Raw genomic sequence first — 22,563 nt, forward strand, 5'->3', positions numbered from 1 at the left:
ATTGTTACAATTTGTTGAAATAAAATTTCGTCCATAAGTTGTCAAAACGAGAATGATTATATATGTTTTTCCTTTGAACTAGCAAATCGAAATCGGCTTACAGAACTTGATATGCCTTGATGCCATTTTTGTCTACAAAATCACGAAGAAAATTTTAGCATTAAACCTTTTAAAATGAACCATATAGTGCTCCACCTACTATTATCTCGTTCCTGTAAAGGACTGGGTATGAGAAGTTGAGAACCCAAAGGCTACAAGCCTACAATTGAAAGTTTGGTACTACAAAAGATTGACTTTGTAGAACAAGACCGAGATCAAAAAGGGTCGCTGGTTATCAGGTTGCTGAATTTCTTACAAATGCTCAGTTATGTTAATTTTATATGAGTTAATCACCTATGTATTATTAATTTTACACTGGCAACCTAACAAAGTTATGGAAAAGAATCGTCTCTCATTCTATTGATCAATAGGTAATTATATATAAGTATATAGGCTAAATTATCTCCCTCATATCTTTGATATGATTTGGCAATATTCTGCAATAAAGGAGAATTAAAACCAACAAAATATATGCCAAATTAACTATTCTAATTGAGGAAATAATCTCAAGAATTATGCATGAGAGCATAACCCGTATATCATATCCCATATTACCCTCCCTCAAGGTGGAGCATGAGGATTACGAATGCCCAGCTTGTTAAGCAGAGTCTGAAATTGATGTCGTCCCAAGGCTTTTGTAAGGATGTCGGCAAGTTGCTCTTGTGTCGGAACATATGATGGTTGAATGGTGCCTTGGAGTATCTCATTACGAATGAAATGACAATCCACTTCAATATGCTTTGTCCGTTCATGGAAAACTGGATTTTTCGCTATATGCAAAGCAGCCTGACTATCACAGTGGAGGTGCATAGGTCCTTTATGAGAAATGCCTAAATCAGCCAGTAAGCTCCGGAGCCACTTAAGTTCACAACAAGTAGTAGCCATAGAACGGTATTCTGCTTCAGCAGATGAACGAGAGATAGTATGTTGTTTCTTGGTTTTCCAAGATATAGGAGAGTGACCCAAGAACACAACCCACCCAGTAGTTGAACGCCGAGTTAATGGACATCCGGCCCAGTCGGAATCACACCATCCATGTAGTTGGAAATCAGATGTGCTTTTGAGGAGAATTCCTTGCCCAGGACTTCCTTTGAGGTATCTCACAATTCGAATGGCTGCATTCCAATGTTCTTCACGCGGTTGTTGCATGAATTGCGACAAGGTATGAACACAGTAGGACAATTCCGGTCTGGTAAAACACAAGTATATGAGGCGCCCAACAAGGCGTCGATACCTGTCAGGTTGATCAATGTAGCGTCCAGTGGCGAGTCCAAGTTGATGATTCTGCTCAAGAGGTGTAGCCACGGGCTGTGCACCAAGCAGGCCTGCTTCTTGAATGATGTCTAATGCATATTTACGTTGACACAAAAATATTCCACTTGAATTCCTTGCAACTTCTACTCCCAAAAAATATTTTAAATGTCCCAAGTCTTTCATGTGAAAGCACTTGCTAAGATATTCTTTAAAGCGTTGAATTGCAGCGGAATCGTTCCCACATATGATTAAATCATCTACATATACCAGAACCATCATTTGCACTCCATGGGCAAGAAGAGTAAAGAGTGAGTGGTCACAACCTGATTGACGGAATCCAAAGTTTATCAAAGCAGATGATAATTTGGCAAACCAACAACGAGGGGCTTGCTTCAAACCGTATAAAGACTTTTTCAATTTACAAACATGGTTCGGTTGAGAAGCATGAAAACCCGGAGGAAGCTTCATGTAGACATCTTCATGTAAATCACCATGAAGGAAAGCATTGTGGACGTCCATTTGATGCAATTCCCACTTCTTTGTCGCTGCAACAGCAAGAACAAGGCGAACCGTAACCATTTTGACAACAGGGGCAAATGTCTCAGTATAGTCAACCCCTTCTTTTTGATGATTCCCGAGAATAACCAGCCTCGCCTTGTATCGCTCTATCGTGCCATCTGAATTATGCTTGATCTTGTATACCCATTTACAACCAAGAGGTTTCTTCCCATCCGGTAGAGTTTCTAGAGACCATGTTCCATTGGCTTCTAGTGCATGAAGTTCTTGCTGCATTGCAAGCCTCCATTTGGCATCTTGCACTACTTCAGCATAATGAATGGGTTCTTGGGCTAGAGTAATAGCAGCAACAAACCTGCAATGCTTTTCAGAGAAATTTTCACAACTTATATAGTGAGATATAGGATAGGGAGTACCTGAAGAATACTGTGAAGTGGATTGACTTGGAGATGGACTTAACTTCTTTATGGTGTGAGTTACATACTCATGTAGCTTCACGGAAGGCAATTTGGTACGATGACCTCTTCCTAGTTCCTCCAAACTGCTTTGACGAACAAGCTCTAGTGAGTCAACATTAGGAGTTGGATTATTTCCTTCTTCTACGAGCTCATCACTTCTCTCACTGTCTAAGGCAACAGTTCCCTCCCTCACTTCAGAACCTACAACTACCTCATTGAGTGTATTTTCTCTCATCCTTGTGTCATTATCCAAATCATTATCATCATCATTATCCAATGTATCGTTCATTAACGACGAATCCACAGATAAATCATATTTGACCCCAGCTGTAGGTGTGAAAGGAAATTCCGTTTCAAAGAACTCAACATCACGAGACACAAAATAGCATTGAGTATCTAAATCAAATAATTTCCAACCCTTCTTCCCATAGGGGTAACCCACAAAGATACACTTTCGACTTCGACTAGCAAACTTATCACCATGTCTATCCAAGTTGTGTGCATAGCATAAACAACCAAAAACTTTTAAATGCTCATACATGGGAGCTTGACCATACAACATCTCATACGGTGTTTTTCCAGACAACACTGGAGTGGGAGTACGATTAATCAAGTATCCAGCTGTTAAGACACACTCACCCCAAAAAGAAATAGGGAGATTACCTTGAAATCGTAGAGCACGAGCAACATTAAGAATGTGTCTATGCTTTCTTTCTACTCTTCCGTTTTGTTGTGGGGTTCCTGGACAAGATGTTTGAAATACTATCCCGTGTTCATGAAAGTAGTTTCTCAAACATGTAAATTCAGTACCATTATCGCTACGTAGCACTTTAATCTGTTTACCAAATTGTCTTTCTATTAATGCAAAGAAATTCAGCAATGTACGTGACACTTCTCTTTTATCAGAAATCAAATAAATCCAAATAGCACGAGAAAAATCATCCATTATTGTCAAAAACTATGAAGCACCACAAGAAGAGGGGGTTCTATAGGGCCCCCACAAATCACAGTGTATTAATTCAAAACTATCACTAGCATTATTTGTACTTAATGGAAAGACATCTCTAGTTTGCTTAGCCCGTAAACATACATCACATGGTTTGTTCTTTAAAATACTGTTATCACACCTCATGTTGGAAGCTAATTTAGTGACCTTGAAAGAAGGGTGCCCCATGCGTTGATGCCACAGATTAAGTTCGCAAGTTCCATTAGCTTTGTGTGCTTTCTCACTTCGGATTCCTTTAAAGAAGTAAAGTCCATCTCGTTGTTCACCCACTCCAATCAGCATCTTCGAAGTGCAATCCTGCATAACACATAAGTTGTTAGTGAAATAGACAACACAATTTGTTTCATTTGTCAATTGAGAAATAGACAACAGGTTGCAACTCAATGTTGGCACATAAAGCACATTTTCCACTTTCAATCCTCCATCAAGTGTCACTGTCCCTTCTTTGTTTGCCATCAGTTGTTTTCCATCTGGAAGTCTCACTGGACACCCAATTACGTCTCTCAGCCCACATAATAAACTCAAGTTTCCTGTCATGTGGCTAGAGGCCCCTGTGTCTATGATCCACTCACTATGTTTACCTGTCATTTTGTCACTTGTGGTTCCTTTGTGATTGTTCAACAAATCCTTTAGAGTTTTCCATTGTTCAGATCTTAGTCCACTCAATGCATTTTCATTAGTCCCATTGGTTTCTCCATTCACTTGCATTGCATTTGTTCGAAAACCTCCATTCAAATTTCCTGAATTATCTTTTGCATGCAAGTCATACGGTGAAGGTATCTTTTTCACCAATTCGGTCTTCTTCTCGATCTCAGCTTTATCCATGAGAAGAGTTTTGTCACACATTCTCACCGAGACTTTATACGCTCTGATACCATAACAAAGTTATGGAAAAGAATCGTCTCTCATTCTATTGATCAATAGGTAATTATATATAAGTATACAGGCTAAATTATCTCCCTCATATCTTTGATATGATTTGACAATATTCTGCAATAAAGGAGAATTAAAACCAACAAAATATACGCCAAATTAAATATTCTAATTGAGGAAATAATCTCAAGAATTATGCATGAGAGCATAACCCGTATATCATATCCCATATTACAACCAATTATATCTTTTAATTATGTCATGTCAATGTTAAAAGTAAATGTATTTACAGTATCATAATTTTTAATGCAAGATTGTGTTTAATGTTTATATTGATTGAGGATAAACAAAATTTTAAGTTTTGTATATTTTGATAATTGTCAAATATATGATATATATTTTATTTAATTTAGATAATAATTAATATAATTCATGCTTCTAAATCTTGTTTTTACTCATAACATATTTAGTCAGGAATTAATTTCTAATTAGGATTTAACTATTTAAATATTAGATATTTTAATATTTTTCTTTGACTAAGTTAGAACACAAGAAAAAAAGCAATTTGAAAGCTATAAATCTTAAGAGGCAGCTGTTGAGAATTCCGTTGAAACACTTTTGTTAATATTTGTAAATTTGTTTAATTCTATCAACGGTCTCAAACACGGCAAGTATACCGGCCGTTCAAGTAGTAAAAATATCGTATCCACAGGGATTAGAAGGTAAAATAAGCATTTATTGACTATTCGTGACTAAAGAATAATTCCAATTTATAGTTTGTCATGTAAATGTGAGATGAAGAGCATGACTATTGGAATGTTAAAACTATAAAGAGATTAGTTTTAGAATGGGAAAGAGTAGAAATGGGATAATGGTATGTGAGGCTGTGGGGGTCAGATTTCACCGAACGTAACACTAATGTATCCTTAATCTCTTGTTAAATTCATTGCTTAGTCAACCCAATAGTTTACTCAAACCTAATCCCTTAGAGCAAGAGCCTAGGTGCGGATATTGAATATCAATCCCTTGAGTACCCAATACCTACACCCGCATTACGGGCTAGGGTTTAAGACTACTAATGGGTCAAGCTCTATCCCTAGATACAATCTCCACTAGGCATATGTTCCAGAACTAATTTCAAAGGTATTTCCCAATACTCAATGGAACCTTAAATCATGCAAAGGGTGATCAATCCAAAGCAAGCATTAAGCAAAGAAACAAACACAACAATGAATGAAACAACAAATATATATATCATTGAAAACGTAAGGATTACAATAGAGTATGTTGGCTACATCTAACCCCACAAAATGGGTGAAACCACTCAACAAAGAGGGCAAATACAAAATAGAGATGGAAGAGGAAGTGAAGAACCGAAGGAAAGATCCGCACACGGACGATCCCAAGCCCTGGGAATCCCTTCCGCAGCTCCTGGAGGTGCCCAATGTGAGAATGGGGGGAAAGAACCCCGAAAATGGCTTCAAATACGAGCCTGGGAGATCAGATTAGGGTTCCGCGCCCGGCGCACAATTCTTCGCGCCCGGCGCAAGTTCTTCCAGAGAAGTCAAGCACTCTCTGTCTCAACACAAGCCCGGCGCAATTCCTTTTGCGCCCGGCTTAATTCCTGGCAGAGATGAAATACTCTGTTTTTGTCACGCCCAGCGCAGGTTATATTGAGCCCGGCGCAGAGCCTCTTCTCTGCTCCTTAGCTTCTTAGGTTTCCAATCCTAAGAGTCTTCAACTTTCCACTCTTCCTCAATACCTGCACAAAAAAATGAGGTGGATTAAGGTATTGTTAGATGAATTTGGGTTAGTTATATCTGCACACAAAATGAACCAAAAAGAGAACAATTATATTGCAATGGTTCAAAGGATGAGTGGAATTTGTTCAATAAGTCTCATCCAAAAAGAGGTAAAATTGAGACTTAACAGCAGCTATGGCTCTAAGTCAAATAGAAAACTTGCTTAAAACAAGAAAAATTTGCTCAAAATGACCAAATCAAAATTTAAATAGAAAAAGTAACTATTGAGATAATAATCAACTAACTTAAAGCGAGCAATGTACTCACTCAGAACAAGTGAAATTCACTTAAAGTAAGTAAAATTCGCTCAAAACTATCACAAGAATATTCTAAGTGAGTGAAGTTAAAAAACAACCTTGGAGAGTTATACTGGCTTGCTCAAAGCAAGCTACTCGAGTACTTTGAGCAAACAAAATACACTCATAATTATCACAAGAGCGCTATGAATGATTCAAGTTAGAGAACATCCTTAAAAGTACACACACAAATATTCGATATTCGACAAGAACAAAAATGAGATACAGATTTCATACTTACAAATATACAAATATAAATATGTTAATAAAGATAATATTATTTGAAATAAATACTTACATAAATTAAATTATAATAAATTATTTTAATGTATATTAATATTCATAATTACTTTATAATATTTTTATATAATTTAAATGTAAAATTTATTTTTATATTTTAAATATAATACAATTTATAAATTTAAATAAAATATTTATTTATATATATATATAATTTATTATAAATTTTAGTTGTAGATAACCAAAATTTAAACTTAGTAATATACATTTAAAAAATTATTAGTTTCAACTTACTTGCGCGGTTCCCACTTGACCAATAACTGTAGCAAACTCAACAACACACCATCATTAATGACAGGGCTTCTGCATGAGTCGGTAGTCACAATAATGTGGCACACATCCAACTTTCTTCCTTACCACATAAACCCACCAAGTCCAATTTAAAGCATACAGACTTTTTAATATGCCTCGATACGAGTCCTCGAGATAGTATTGAATTAACACCAAAACCACGTCATATATACATAGTGGAGGAGGAGAGCACATTCTTGCTAGAGAACAAACGAGTGAGGAGAGTGAGAAGATGATGATGGCTATGGAGGAGAATTATGAGACTAAGCAACCTTCCTCTTCTTGGTGCCTTACAAGTTGCATTAATTCTTCATGTCTACAAAAGGGTCCAACCCTTGCAAATCTTCCTAACTCTGCTTCTCAATCATCAGCTACCAACCCCAAGAACCACCGTGGAGGCTGGAAGGCTGTATCTTTTATTTTGGGTCCATTTCTCTTTTCTAGCTTTTTTCTTTTTTTCTTAATTATGCCAATTTTTTCATGGTTCACACTTTCATGAATGACAACTGTTGGACGAAGATTTAATTACAATTTACATCATGAATACATACTTTTAGTTGTATTAAGGAGAAAAAAACGATTCATCCAATCTTCATTTCCACTATTTTGATTAGTTGATTGTGTGAATGATGTGCGACATGTTTTTCGACCGGAAAATTATTTTACAATCCTGTTTATTTAGTTTTCCATGATATATAATCAAGTATTTTTATATAAATTAAAAAATTCAAATACATTTCGTATAAAAATTATTACAACCATAGAAATTTGCTATCCTACACTGCTTAATGGTCTCCTGTAACTGTAAGCAATGTGGATTCATTTGAAACAAAGCTCAATCAGCAATGATAATTAATTTTCTTTCTTTGGTTTTTGTTAACGTTGCAGGGAATGAAACGTTTGAGAGGTTGGCAGTGTTTGGGTTATTTGCGAACTTTATGGTGTATTTAACAAGAGAACTTCACTTGGACCAAGTTTATGCTGCTAACATTGTTAGTATATGGTTTGGTGTCACAAACTTTGCTCCTCTTTTTGGTGCCTTCATTTCTGACGCCTATATCGGTCGCTTCCGTACCATAGCTTTTGCATCCTTTGCTACCCTTTCGGTAAGGACTTATCTCTCCCTTCAGTCAAATTTATCAATTACCGTTTTCATTAGTATAAAAAATTTACTATTACATGGTTTTAGCCACTTTCTTTTTTTTAAGGCTTTAATTATTGAGAAAGAGAAACACAAATGCATTGAATACATTAAATTAATGAATTAATAAATAACTTAAATATATCATTAGTATATATAAAATGAGTGAGTTTTGATTTTAATCTCTATAATTTTTTTTGTTATTTTTCATCCTTCTAAAATTTGTAAGCATTATTTTTAGTCTTTATAAAATATTTTTAATTTTTATAAAGAGTAAATTTTAGTTTTGGTTCCTATAAAATATTTTTCTTTGACTTTCATCCTTCTAAAATTTAAAATTATAAACTTTGATTAAGATATATAGATAACATTTATTTTAATGATCTATAATTTTTTGTAGACACTAACATAGTATCAATAATAATTGTGTTTAACACTTAAAAATGTCACTTAACCTTCTAATGAATAAATAAGTAATTAAAAATAATGTCACAATAATTGAGACTAAACACAATAATTTAAATTTTAGAGGGAAAGAAAAATATAATTTTTTTTTTGCAATAATCAAAATCAAAACTTAGTAATTTTCCAAGAACTAAAAATATACTTAACCCTAAAAAAAGATTAATCATTAAAAATAAAAAAAAAATTAGTTGATATTCTCTTTTCTAATTTTGTGCTTCTTTTATCCCAAATCATTTAATTTTTAACATTTTTTTCACTATAATTGTTCTTTTAATGTTTCAAAGTCTAATACTTATTTCTCAATTATACATCTATTTAATAAGTATTTTCTCCATCAGTTATTCACTTAATTTTTACAAAAAAAAAAAAAAGAGTTAATTAGTTGAGATAATGGTATTAAATAATATGTATCTAATATTTCTTATTATGAAGAGTGTAAGATAGGAAAATGTGTTGCTAAGACTCCTCTAAAAAAGTTATATGAAGGTGTTAATCATATTCTATTATTAGTTAAAATTTATTTAAAAATAATAAATTTATGAGTCATTAAATAATAATAATTCATGTTCAATAAAATTGTATAACTAATACAACATCTTTTTTTTTTCTGTCTATCTAAATTATTAATAAATGTGATACATGAAATAATACAAAGAGATAAATAATAAAAAAGTAATATAGTACAAATTAGTGTACATATATTTCATAATCCATAAAAGATAAGATCAGGTCTCGTTAGTATAATATATTAATTTTAATATTATATGTAATTAAATTATAAATTAAATTAAATAAAAATATTTAAATATAATTAATGTATATTTTATGATATATATTTCAAGATAAATAATATTAATATAAATATAATATTTTATTAAATAAAATATTATTTATCAAATCAAGAAATTATATTATTAATACATTATTATTTTAAAAAAAATTATTAAATTCCTAACATTCATCGTTATTAATTAACATAAATGATAGTGACATGTGTTCCTTAATCAAGATGTTAAGGATTCAAATCCTAACTTTTGGTAAGTTAACTCAACTTATTAACACATTATATTAATTTTAGCAAGATATATAATTAAATTGTAGAATTAAAATATACAATTATAATTAAAATATATTTTATCATATATATTTCTAGTTAAATGATATCAATATTGATATTATACTATATTAGTCAAAACATAGTTTATTAAGTCAAGAATTTATATTATTAATATATAATTCACACACACAAATTGAAATAACTCAAAATATAATCCAAACTTATTAAGTCTAAATTCTTACACTTGAATTTATTAAAAAAAATTCTTTAGATCGAACCAGATTGATGAAACGGGATTGGTTATGAACATTCCCTTCAATAACCATTATCGTTTGGCGGAGAATTAGTTCAAATTTTAGTTACATGAGTAAATTACTTAATTATTAATTGATAATGAATATGTTATTAATTATATAACACAAATATTTATAAACTTGTTTAATTAATTAATTAATATATTAGATTAATTCCAGTTTTCTGTTTTTATTCTTTCGAGCAGGATTTATAAAAAATTTAGATAGTGAAGACAATATTTATTTATATATTTATAGTATTAAAAATTGTACATATAATTTTTAAATATATAAATATATATTATAATTATTTTTTACAAGTTTTTATATCTATGATTACAATTAAGGATAAAAATAAATTAAGTCAAACTAAGTTATATTATAATTTAATAAGTTAGAATCTAAATTTTATATATATATATATATATATATATTCTAAATATGACTTATTTATCTGTTATATATATATTTTTAAAAATATTTGTTTAGAAATACAACCCTAAAGACCTACTTTATAATAATTTAATATTAACAAAAACATAAAAAATAAAATATATTAAATTATATAAAAATTAAGTTTAATGTATTTATTATATAAACATGTTTTTAATATTTAATATGAATTTTTAGATGATAATTTATTTTAAAATATATTCTATAATAAAAATTTTAAATAAAACATAAATCATTTAATATTTTTTATTTTGAATTTTTTTTAATCAACGTATACAATAAATACAAAGCACAAGAGATAAACATACATGCTGCAAATTATATTTTATCAAAAATTAATTTTTTTTAATATATTATATTATATATGTGAGCATTAATATATATATATATATATATTATGATTAAAATTTTTAAAAAAATTGATTCGTTATCAAAGAGTATTCTTTTATCACATATGAGAATAATTTCTTTCAAAAGTTTGACAAATATCAAATAAATGAATATTTCTTCCGAATTTATATTTTATATATGATACTTTAAATATATATATATATATATATATATATTATTAGAATATAACTTTTATTTTTAAAATATATTATTTTTTTAGATGAAAAAATATGTATGTGTAAAATGGTAGTGGGGACAAGTGCCCCCACTATCATGTATGTACATCCATCCCTGCTTTCTTGTATTATTTTAATTATGCAGTTTTAACTTATTTATTAACTTAATATATAATATAGTTTTCATTTTGGTTCTTGTAATTTTTTTTTCTATTTTTTAACCTTATAAAATTTGTAAACATTAATTTTAATCTTTGTAAAATCTTTTGCTACTTGTAAAATTTGTAAATTTTTATTTTGATTCCTATAAAATATTTTTCTTTTAATTTTCAACTCTCCAAGATATAAAATCATTATTCTTGAAAATTATTAACATTTATTTTAAGGACTTATGAAAAATTTAGAAATATCACACACTAATATAATATTATTAACATATATAAATAACATTTGGGATAGTTACTTAACTTTTTAATAAATAAATAAATAGTTAAAATAATTTTACATTAATAGGGATTAATTAAAAAGTAAAATAATAGTTCTAAATTTTACAAGAATGAAGAATGAAGAAAAAAATTTACAAAGACCAAAATCAAAATTTTCTTATTTAAAAGATATATTTTAAAAGAAAAAAAATATATATATGCAGTAAAATGTTACGTTAGTATTTTCATTCAAAAATTTAAATGTGAAGTTAATGCATAAACTGAAATTGCACAATCAAAATTCGTGGGGATCAAATTAATGAAGAAAAAATAATAATAATGAGCCAAAATTTGAGAAAAATCAATAGCATCAAATCAAAAGGGCAATTAAGTGTAATACATTGTTTTTAATTAAATTTTTAAAGATACATGATAGTTTTCATTTTTTCTTTCAAAGTTATTTTTTATAACATAAAAAAAAAAAAAAAAAAAACACAAACACACACACACACATATGGATGATATTTTAAACGCTTTTAATTTTTAGAAAATTAAAAAAATCCAAACATTGTACTACCTATTCAATTAAAAAATATATTTAAATAATGTTGACAACCTTGTACGTAAAATTTGAATGTATTTAATTTTAGAAAAATACTAAGAATAGGTTTTTTCACATATTCTGTGTGGATTTCATCACTTATTTAACGACAGATAATGATATGTGTATAATAAAATTGTACAATAATATTTTTATATTTATATTTTTTCCATAATTTAATTTATTATAAATTAATAAGAGAAAAATATAAAAGTGACATATAAATTGTTTTACACGTATCATTTATTTATTTATTATTATTACCATTATTTTTAAGTTGTGCACTCCTACATTCATTGCTCATCTTTTATTTACCTGGTTTCCATCAAGTTTGAATTTACAAAATTAATCATATAAAAATATATTTAAACCTTCTCATATCCACGTGCTCGCATTAAATGTTGCGCTACACTAGGCTTTTGATATCGTGCTGTTCTTACGATAGTGAAAGTTGAAAAGAAAATTTTTAATACTCCGAAATAAAAGTCCAATATTTATTTCAAATTGATAAAAAAAAATTAATTTAAATTATAAAATATTAAATTAAATAATTATTTTATAAAAAATTTATTAAAAATATGAATATTTTAAAATTTTCGGATGATGTTTCATTTCTGTTTTGAAATGAATAACAATTCTCCAGTTGAAAATAATAAAATACGGATTAAGATTTTCTGCAGTTCAATTGAACCGCATCAATCTCAGCCATCAATTAATATTTTTATTAATATTCTTTTTATAAAAATATATAATTAAAAGGGAATGTAAGGTGAAAGATGAGACTGCACCGAATGCAGTTATTTTCCCAACTGTAGGAGATTCAAGTCCAATAGTAATGGTGGGTAGGTCAATGGCTGACAATGGATTAGGATGAAACAAAGTTATCTATTACATTTAATATTTATAATTTAGTTTATATTTAAATTTATTATTTAAAATTTTTAAAAATAATATCCTATCTTGTATTCTATATACACTTTTATTTCTTTAATGCTTTATTTTTTTTTTGTATATTTGTATCTTCAAAAATCATCAAAATAATATTAATGGAAAAAATATTTTTGTTGTTTAATCAAATACTAATGAAAATATAAATTTTGGAATAATACATGTCATGTATTACAAAAGTATTTTCCATAATTTTAATTTTTTTTTGGTAATTTTCTTTTGTAAGGATATTTTTTAAGTAGTTGTTACGATAATTAATATGCTAAGTAGTCAAGTTTTGAAAAATTACTCAAATGTACTAAATCAATTGGTTGTTTAATATTAATATTGATTGAAAATAATTATAACGGTTTGTGTTATTTAACTAATTTGTTTGGCTTTAGGAATAAAATAGAATGGAGATTAATCATTACTTATAATAATCAATATTTTTTATGCCAATATTATGATTATAAAAAGTTGATTATTTTAGTTTAATTGATTTTGAAAAAATAAATACTTTGTTCAAAACCCAAAATTAATTTAAAGACAAGAATGTTGCAATTTTATTTTCCAAAGAGATAGAGATAATCTACATGAAAAAGAAAAGGATAGACGATGAAATTGAAATAATGAATTGGTCACAGATGGGAAGGGATTAGGATAGTTAGAAGCACGAGGACCTAAGTTCAATTCTCATTGTAATCATTTTTGTAATATTTCTTATCTTTACACAAAAAAAAATCTAGTATCACAAAAATTGGATTGGATCGGTTAGACCCATTGGTCCAAAGATCGGTGCAAAAATCGAAACGGTTTCTATGCCAAATTGGTTTACAGAATGATTTTTGTAAAAATTGGTGTAACTGATCCAGTTTCTATTTTTTTTTATTTTCAAAAAAATCTAAAAAATATTTATTTTTTAAAAAATGTGTTTAAACCTTATAATAAAAGTTGTATTATGAGGTGTTAATAATTTGGACATAAATTTTAAATGTTGATATTATTTTTATTTTAATATTTGAATTTCTTTAAACAGTTGTGTCATTCACTACTTCAACTTCAACTTCATCTTTGGGAACCATTTAACTACTAAATTTCCTATTGCAGAAAAGAGTTATCAAATGGGTCAGGTTGGCCTAATTTGGCTTGGTTTTTAAGGGTCACATAGTGTTTTTAGGCTAGCCTAACCACCTGAATTATATCCATGTTGGTATTCTTTGGCTCAACTTGACTTATGTCGCACCACCAAGTTAATTATTAGACCAAATTGGCCTTAAAAAATAAATAATTAAAAATAATTTTAGGTCCAAATTTTTTTTTTGAAATTAAGGCTTAAATATTTTTTTTGTGTCCTTGCAAAATAAGTAAGTTTTTATTTTGATTCCTATAAAATATTTTTTTTATCTCTTTAAAATTTAGAACTATTGTTTTAATCTTCATTATTATGTAATTATTTTTAGCTAGCTACTTGTTGTTTTTATTAAAAGGTTAAGTGATCATGTCAAGTACGTTATCCACAACTATTAGTAATACCATATGTTGTTATGTGACATCTCAAAAAAATTTTATATGTTTTTAAAATAAATATTATTCATATATCTTAAATTATTATTAGGGGACCAAAAATAGTATGACTTTAGATTTTAGAAGGATGAAGATAAATAAATAAATATATATATATATATACATATATATATATATATATATATTTATTTATTTATTTATTTATAAGAATCAAAATCAAAATTTACTCATTTTATAAGAATCAAAAATATTTTACAAGAACTAAGAACAATATTTGCAAGAAGGATGAAAATACAAAGAAAAATTTTTGTAGATACCAAAATCAAAAATCACTCATTTTAATTTTAAAGGACCCAAAACACATTTAAGCTAAAAAATCAACTATGATATTTTGTACTTTTTTGTCTCTTGGTGAACTACTAGGTAGAGATAAATTTGATGTAATTGCTTTACATATTGTGTTATTTTATAATAAATCTATTATATATAATAATAGGATCGAATTTACATTAATAAGTTTGAATGTAACTATTTTTCTTAATATACGCGCGTACACACATATATATGTTATTTGAAATGTGTGTGTGTAAAATTATAAATTATCATAGTAATTTAAAATGTAATAAAGTTATATTTGTTTATAACTATGTTATTTGAACAAACCTTTTATTTAAAAAGATCATAGTCCAATGTTACTAAAATCTACAAGTTGCTGATATACAGTAATGTTAATTTATAATATAAATATTGTTCTTATTTTTTTTAATTAACTTTTGAATTTAATGTTGTGAAATAGGGGTTGATAGTGGTGACTTTAACATCCTGGTTCCCTCAGTTGCACCCTCCACCTTGTACCCCTCAACAACTAGCATCTGGTCATTGTGTTAGAGCAAGCAACTCTCAAATGAGTGCGTTGATTTTGGGTCTTTGCTTGATAACCATAGGCTCTGCTGGGGTGAGGCCATGTAGTATTCCATTTGGTGTGGACCAATTTGATCCAACCACATGTGAAGGGAAGAAAGGGATCAATAGCTACTTCAATTGGTACTACACCACATTCACATTGGTGTTGTTGATCACTCAAACTGTGGTGGTCTATATACAAGAGACATTGAGCTGGAAGATAGGGTTTGGGATACCAACTTTGTGCATGTTTTGCTCCGTAATCATGTTCTTTGTGGGCACAAGGTTTTATGTGCATGTGATTCCAGAAGGGAGCATTTTTTCTAGTATTGCACAGGTTCTGATGGCTGCTTATAGAAAGAGAAAACTCAACCTTCCAATGAGAGATGAGGAGTTGGATGAAGTTTACTATGATCCCCCACTGACTGGAAACACTATTCTGTCAAAGTTGCCTTTAACTAAACAATTCAGGTTAGATATATTTCTCTCATTTTTTAAACTAAAAAGTTCATTAAAAGTGCCCATAGTTGTAAGAATTTTATAAATGTGGGCACTTCTATTCCATTTTAACTAAATTATGAAATATCTATACAAGTTGCTTGGACTATTTTACTACAAATAAATTTGATCATGAGAAAAGGTATCGTAAGTAATTTTGATGGATATATAAATTAAAGCGCGCGTTTTGATTTAATTTATTTTAAAGAAGTGAATGCATTACTTTTACTCTTTTAGCTTTCATGGGAGGAAACATTTTGATTGAGGAAATGTTTTCTTTTTTTTCTTTTTTCTTTTTAAGTTTGTACATGAAATATTGAAAATAAAAATAAAAATAAAAATTGTTTTCTCTATTTTCGGTACAAACTTTTAAAAATAGGAAGCAAAGTTAAAATAAAGTGGTATTTTTGTAATTACAAGTGAAAAAAACAAATGTTTTCTCATAATAAAGAGACATAAAAAAATTTATAATTTAATGAATTTCTAACTAAGCATTACAATTAACACATGGAATTATAAGTCTAACTCATTTGATTGAGTAAGATGTATGAGTTATTATAAACTTTTGATATCTAACTCAACTCCCACACCAAAATAAATACTAGGATATATAAAATTGAAAGCTTTCTATATTTTAATTGTACATAGGTTGGTTTGTGTCTTGTTAGGGCCCTAAACAAAGCTGCTTTAATAATGGAAGGTGAGCTAAACCCAGATGGGAGCAGAGTAAGTAATTGGAGAGTTGTCAGCATCCAACAAGTAGAAGAGGTTAAATGCTTGGCAAGAATTATCCCAATTTGGGCAACAGGTATTGTTAGTCTCATACCCATGGCACAACAGGGAACATTTATTGTGTTACAAGCATTGAAAATGAACAGACACCTTGGACCCAAATTCCAATTCCCTGCTGGCTCACAAGGAGTCATATCACTAATCACCGTAGCTATATGGCTCCCATTCTATGACCAAATCCTAGTGCCAAAACTTAGAAAAACTACCAAACATGAAGGGGGCATCACTCTCCTCCAAAGAATTGGAATTGGCATGGTGTTCTCTATTCTCTCTATGGTTGTGGCTGGCTTTGTTGAAAAAGTGAGAAGGGATTCAGCAAATTCTAATCCAACCCCACTTGGAATTGCTCCCATGTCAGTGTTTTGGCTTGCCCCACAATTAATCCTCTTTGGTTTCTTCGAGGCCTTCAGTTTAATTGGACAAATTGAGTTCCTTAATAGGCAATTTCCTGAGCATATGAGAAGCATTGGAAATTCCTTGTTCTCGTGTTCTATAGCTTTTTCCAACTATTTGAGCACCATGATAGTCAACATAGTTCATCATGCTACTAGAACACATACTCATCCTGATTGGTTGACAAATAATATAAACGATGGGAGGATAGACTACTTTTACTACCTCATAGCAGTGTTAGCCACCCTGAACCTAATTTATTTTATATATGTTGCTAGAAGATATCGGTACATGGGGAGTGTGGACCTCCAAGATGAAAGTCATGAAGTGCAACTTGGATCTCACAAAGCTTGAAAGAAGACCTTAGATAAATTGAAAAATATGTGTTTTTTTCCTCTCCAAAAATTATATATTTGCAAACAAAATATTTCATATTACTTTTAGGATCCAGTGTCTTTGTGTATGAAAACTTTACATGTGAAAACAAGCCTTTAACTTCGCCTAATTTCATGGATTGATTTAATTTGAATTTGGTTAAATTTATTATCTAACTCATCAAAAATGCTACAAATTGAATTGGATTGGGCATCTATATATTCTTTTTGTCAAACCGAAACTAAAATAATATGATAATAAATGGGTTGAATTATGATGAGTATACAATAATTTAAAGTTATTTTAAATTCTTTGAATTTTTTTTTTCTTTTTTCAAAAGCTAACTAATTCTAATATATACAAACTCTATTTGTATCAATATAAGATACTTTTCATAGAACAATTTTTTTATAGGCTCATCAAACACATTAAACAATCTAAATAATGTCTTTTATAAATAAAGCCATTAATTGATTGTCAAGAAAACGTAACATATTATTATTCAACAATATTACAATAACATTAATACATTATAACAACCACTACTACAAAAAAGTATATCTAAGACGAGATTTTATGCCAATTATAATCCCAAGACATAAAATGTAGCATATATAATAACAAATTTGTAACTTTTACAAATCTTTTTATGTCAAATATGTTTATAACCAACATAAAAGTACATTTTATGACAGATGACATTGCACCCGACATAAAGTTAGTAGTCATAGAATATACTTATAATGTTGGTTAAATGCTTAATTGACATAATGAAACTTATTATCAGAAGTGAGGTAAAAGATGGGAAATCCTTAAGCATCGAGTGTGAGGAATTTTTTAAAACAAAAGTTCAAATAAAAATTAATATTAACGGAAATTTTAAAAAATTATCACTATAAATAAAGTTTTATTAGCTAATTTTTATTGGTCACTAAAAACTTTAGCTAATAATAATATGCAGACAATTATCTTATTGCTACTAAATAATAGTCGTTAATGATATTTTTTGTTGTAGTGTAAATGCTTAATTGACATAGTGAACCTTATTATCAGGGTAATCTAAGGTGTGAACTCATTCGTGCTTCACTTTTCTTTGCTTCGTCGCTGCTCCCAAGCTTCGTTGTCGCCCCTAACCTTTGTCTGCATTGGTCGCAATTGCTCCTAACATTCATCCGCCATTCGCACGACTACTCCCTAATACTTTATTTCTTTTTATAAATAGTTGTTCACAATAATATATATATATATATATATATATATATATATATAATTCAAAAATAATTATTTATTTTTAATTATTTTACATGTAATTTGAAAGAAAAAAATATCAGACCAATAAATAGGTCTAGTACCTTTCTAATGTAATTTTTATTGGGCTAACTTAACCTGATTGGTTCATTTGATTGAAACAAATTGACTTGATCTTTTGGGACAAAAAATAAAGAGTTCAACGTATTTGACATATACTAAAGAGTCAATCCATCATGTCAAATCAATTTTGATAACTCTATTTATTAATGAATATCATAAATTTAAATATATAATTCAAAAATTTAATAACAAATAAAAAGTTTCAATGCATGAAGAGTTATATGTAAAAAAATGTTACTAAGAAAAATATGAAGTTGGTATCATTTGTATACTAAAAAATTGAAAAAATTATATTGATTTTATTTTTTCTTTGTTCAATCCTTATTATGTTTGTTATATTTTATTAATTATGCTATTTTTTAAAAATATACATTATCCTTTCAAATCTCTGACTAATGTCCTTTGAAATATTATAAATTCTTATAATATAAATTTATTAAAATTCATATAACAAAATATTAATCATAATTTTTTTTTAAATAATATTAAGAATCATTATATTTTTACAAAGTCTTTTAAAAAAAACTTTAAAATTATTACATTCTTATAAAATTTACTAGACTTTTTCAAAAAAAAAAATAATTAAATAAAATTTCAATCCAATACATTCTCCTAAATTAAATTCAGTACATGAGTGAAAAAAAAATTCAATGACTTTATGGAACTGAAGTCACTATAACTTTTTTTTTTTCTTAAGACTTTGAATCAATCTCATGCTTCATATCTTGACACTTTGTCTTAAAAAAATGCTTTTCTTTTAACAATAAGATATATGTATCTTTATGTGTAACAAAAGTCTTATGAAGTAGAAGCTTTTGAGGTTTTGGTTTCATCTTTGCCACACACATCATCGTCGCGCCTTGTTTCATTATCTTTACCTTGCACCATCTTCAAAGTTTTCATCATCACCGCAACACAAATAATATTTAGTAGCATTTGAAAAATATTATTTAATTATGTATAAATATTACTAATTTATTTTAGCAATATATTATCAAATATTGTATATAATTCATATTATTAAAGACTTTTAATAATATTTTTTACATAATTAAGCAACATTTTTCAAATGTTATCAAAGTAGTATTTTTTTAACATTTTAATGATATTGCCAAAAATTTGTTATAACTTTATAAAATGATAATTAATTTTAATTTAGATATTATTATCAATTATTATATTTTTATGTCTCCTAAATTCCTAGGAGTTCTTTAAGAGAAGATTAAATACATTCTTAATTTTTTTATAGGGGAAGACATTCTTAGCTAGTCACCATTAATCATATATATAAAGTATCAAAGTTCATTTATCTTAAATATAATTATATAATTATATATACTTTTTTATGAATCATTCATCTATTCGATGTGAGACTTTAATATTATGAGTAACAATTAGAGATAAGAGAAATATATTTTTTGAGGAGGGTTCAAACGACACCGGTATAACTTTTACTAAGTGTTACACCGCTCAATAACTTTATATTAAATGCGAATTTTTTAAATCCAACTGTTAAATTGAAAGTTCATATCACTTAAATCATATATACAAAATTTTATATTAATCCAAGATGATTTGATACTTCATTCTTATAAAACAAAATTGACGTAATATATTCATTTCAAAATATACTAAAATATGAACACTTTGATCACCTTTAAATTGTTGTTCAATTTTAACAAAATTTGATATACAAATATAAAGTGATATGAGCTTTCAATCTAACGGTTGAATTTATAAAATTTACAATTAATATAAAGTTATTGAGCGATGTAACACTTAGTAAAAGTTACACCGGTGTCGTTTGAACCCTCCTCATATTTTTTTACTTGATGTGAGACTTTGAATATTTTAGAAACAATTATAGTAATATTTTTTAAAAAAAATGTTACAAAATAACCTATGTGACATTTTTTATTCGATATGAGACTTTGATTCCGAAAACAATTGGAAAGAATAATATTAAAATAAAAAATGTTACTCTATCTATAATGACATTTAAAAAAATGTTACAAAATAATATTTTTATTTAATATAATAACATTTTAACAAATGTAAGGAAGAAAATGTTGCTAAAGAATTAAAATATAGTAGTTTGTTGGTTTACTATCACCCAGAGTTCCTCTTTCTTCTCCCCAACTATACTTGTTGCTAGCACCTAATGCCTTGTTTTAGTTTCAACTTTGTTTTTTCCTTCGTTTGTGGATTGGATTGTTGTTGTTGTACCACATCTTTAGATGTTAAATATAAGTTAAGGGTAGATATGAAATTTGATAAGATGGTGTGACATTTTTTACACAAATATGATGCATATAAAGGTTTTGGGATTAGAGTACAATTCAAGAATAAAAAAAGGAAGATGATACTACTATTTCTTGTATAGGTTTGTTTGTTGCAAATAGGGAGTACAAATAGCAAACAAGAATAGTGCTTTGATCAACACTCAAGAGCTAAAACTATAACAGACTATAAAACAAGAATTTCTCTTATATTAAAGAATAAAAAGCTTGTCATTAATAAACTTGCAGAACATCATAACCATCCTCTACAACTTTCAAAGACATTGATCTAACAAATGATTCCAACTTAAAGTAAACGTCAACATTTCAATTTATGAGTAAACATGTGCGACATAAATATTTTAAGAGTTAATCACCTATACATTGTCAGTGCAAAGTTTTTTTACACTGATAATTAACTATTTATAATAACATAACACAATTAAAAGATTTAATTAATTATCGGTATAAAAAAACTTTACACTTGTGGTGTATAAGTAATTAACTCATATTTTAATATTTAACAAATGAAACGCGCATATAAACTTTTGACAAATCTATCAGACACGTATGATATTGTGTTGTTGTGGGGCCAAGACAAGAGCATTGAATCAAACAATGAAAACCTGGCATGCCCGCTATTCTTTGTAAACCGAGGAAAAAAAATGTAGATACATACAAAAGTAATTACACTACTTTACCTTTGACAGAAGAGATGTCATCTAAAGACCTGTTTTAGTTTTTGGAAATTTTTTGAGAAGAAAAAAGACGTACAAGTCTGTAGTTTTGTGATGAGAACTTTGTTTTTTTTTTTTTGAAACAGATAATTTCGAACTTGTACATTTACACCGATATTTATTGTGTAACTAATATATATTCAGTGAAGGAAATTTCCTGTTAAAGGTGCATTTTATTTAAGTCAAGTTACACGTATTAAAATCTACACGTTTATATAGGAATTGAATGCTGGAATAGTTGCAACTGTCAGGTGACGTTCGCGCCGCAATGTCACCGAATCCGCGCCCCCAAACCAACTCGATGGAAAAAATAACACCAATAAATTAAAGAACAACATTTATTATATTAATGAAAAGAAAATGGTAACATAGAGTTGAAAGGCTACTACGCATGCAATTAACATGTGTGAGACACGAATCTGAAATGCGCGGTCACTTGAAGCATCAAAATAGCGCAGTAGTGAGATGCAAGCAGTGAAGTATGCTGATGGTTGAGAGTACAAATCTAGAAAAAGATTCAGAGGCTACTAGTGCTTTTTCTGAAAATGATTTATGCCTGTGAAGAGGGTGAGTGAGAAGAAGATCCTCCACTGATGAAGAAGGAAAGAGTAGTGTTGCTATAAAGGAGAAAAATCAATTAAAGCATGAACGTGAATCTTTTTTCTATTGAATGTGCATGCTGTATTGAACCAAGAGAGCGGATATTTCAGCTCAACATTGAAGTGAAATAAAAGCCAGCACTAGGCAGCAGCAGGCCCTTGTCTTGATGTGAACTGTGCCTGCAAAGCTTGCGTAACTCTCATCAAATGAAAGGATACACAAACCAAGGAAAAATTTATTTGATCACAACTTCTTTATCAATCTT

At 28.6% G+C, this 22,563-nt stretch overlaps 1 protein-coding gene across 1 annotated transcript; it reads left to right on the top strand.

The window, feature by feature from the left end:
• Window positions 1–6,143: 6,143 nt before the first annotated feature.
• LOC109818011 (protein NRT1/ PTR FAMILY 2.13) lies at window positions 6,144–17,439 on the top strand. Its single transcript, XM_020383390.3, has 4 exons — window positions 6,144–7,320; window positions 7,784–8,001; window positions 15,147–15,724; window positions 16,420–17,439. Exons 1-4 carry the CDS (start codon window positions 7,128–7,130, stop codon window positions 17,288–17,290), a joined length of 1,860 nt encoding a protein of 619 aa, XP_020238979.1. The 5' UTR covers window positions 6,144–7,127; the 3' UTR covers window positions 17,291–17,439.
• The last annotated feature ends 5,124 nt before the right edge of the window (window positions 17,440–22,563 follow it).

This window comes from Cajanus cajan, chromosome 3, assembly GCF_000230855.2.
Source record: "Cajanus cajan strain Asha chromosome 3, NIPB_CcT2T_4, whole genome shotgun sequence".
NCBI lineage: Eukaryota > Viridiplantae > Streptophyta > Magnoliopsida > Fabales > Fabaceae > Cajanus > Cajanus cajan.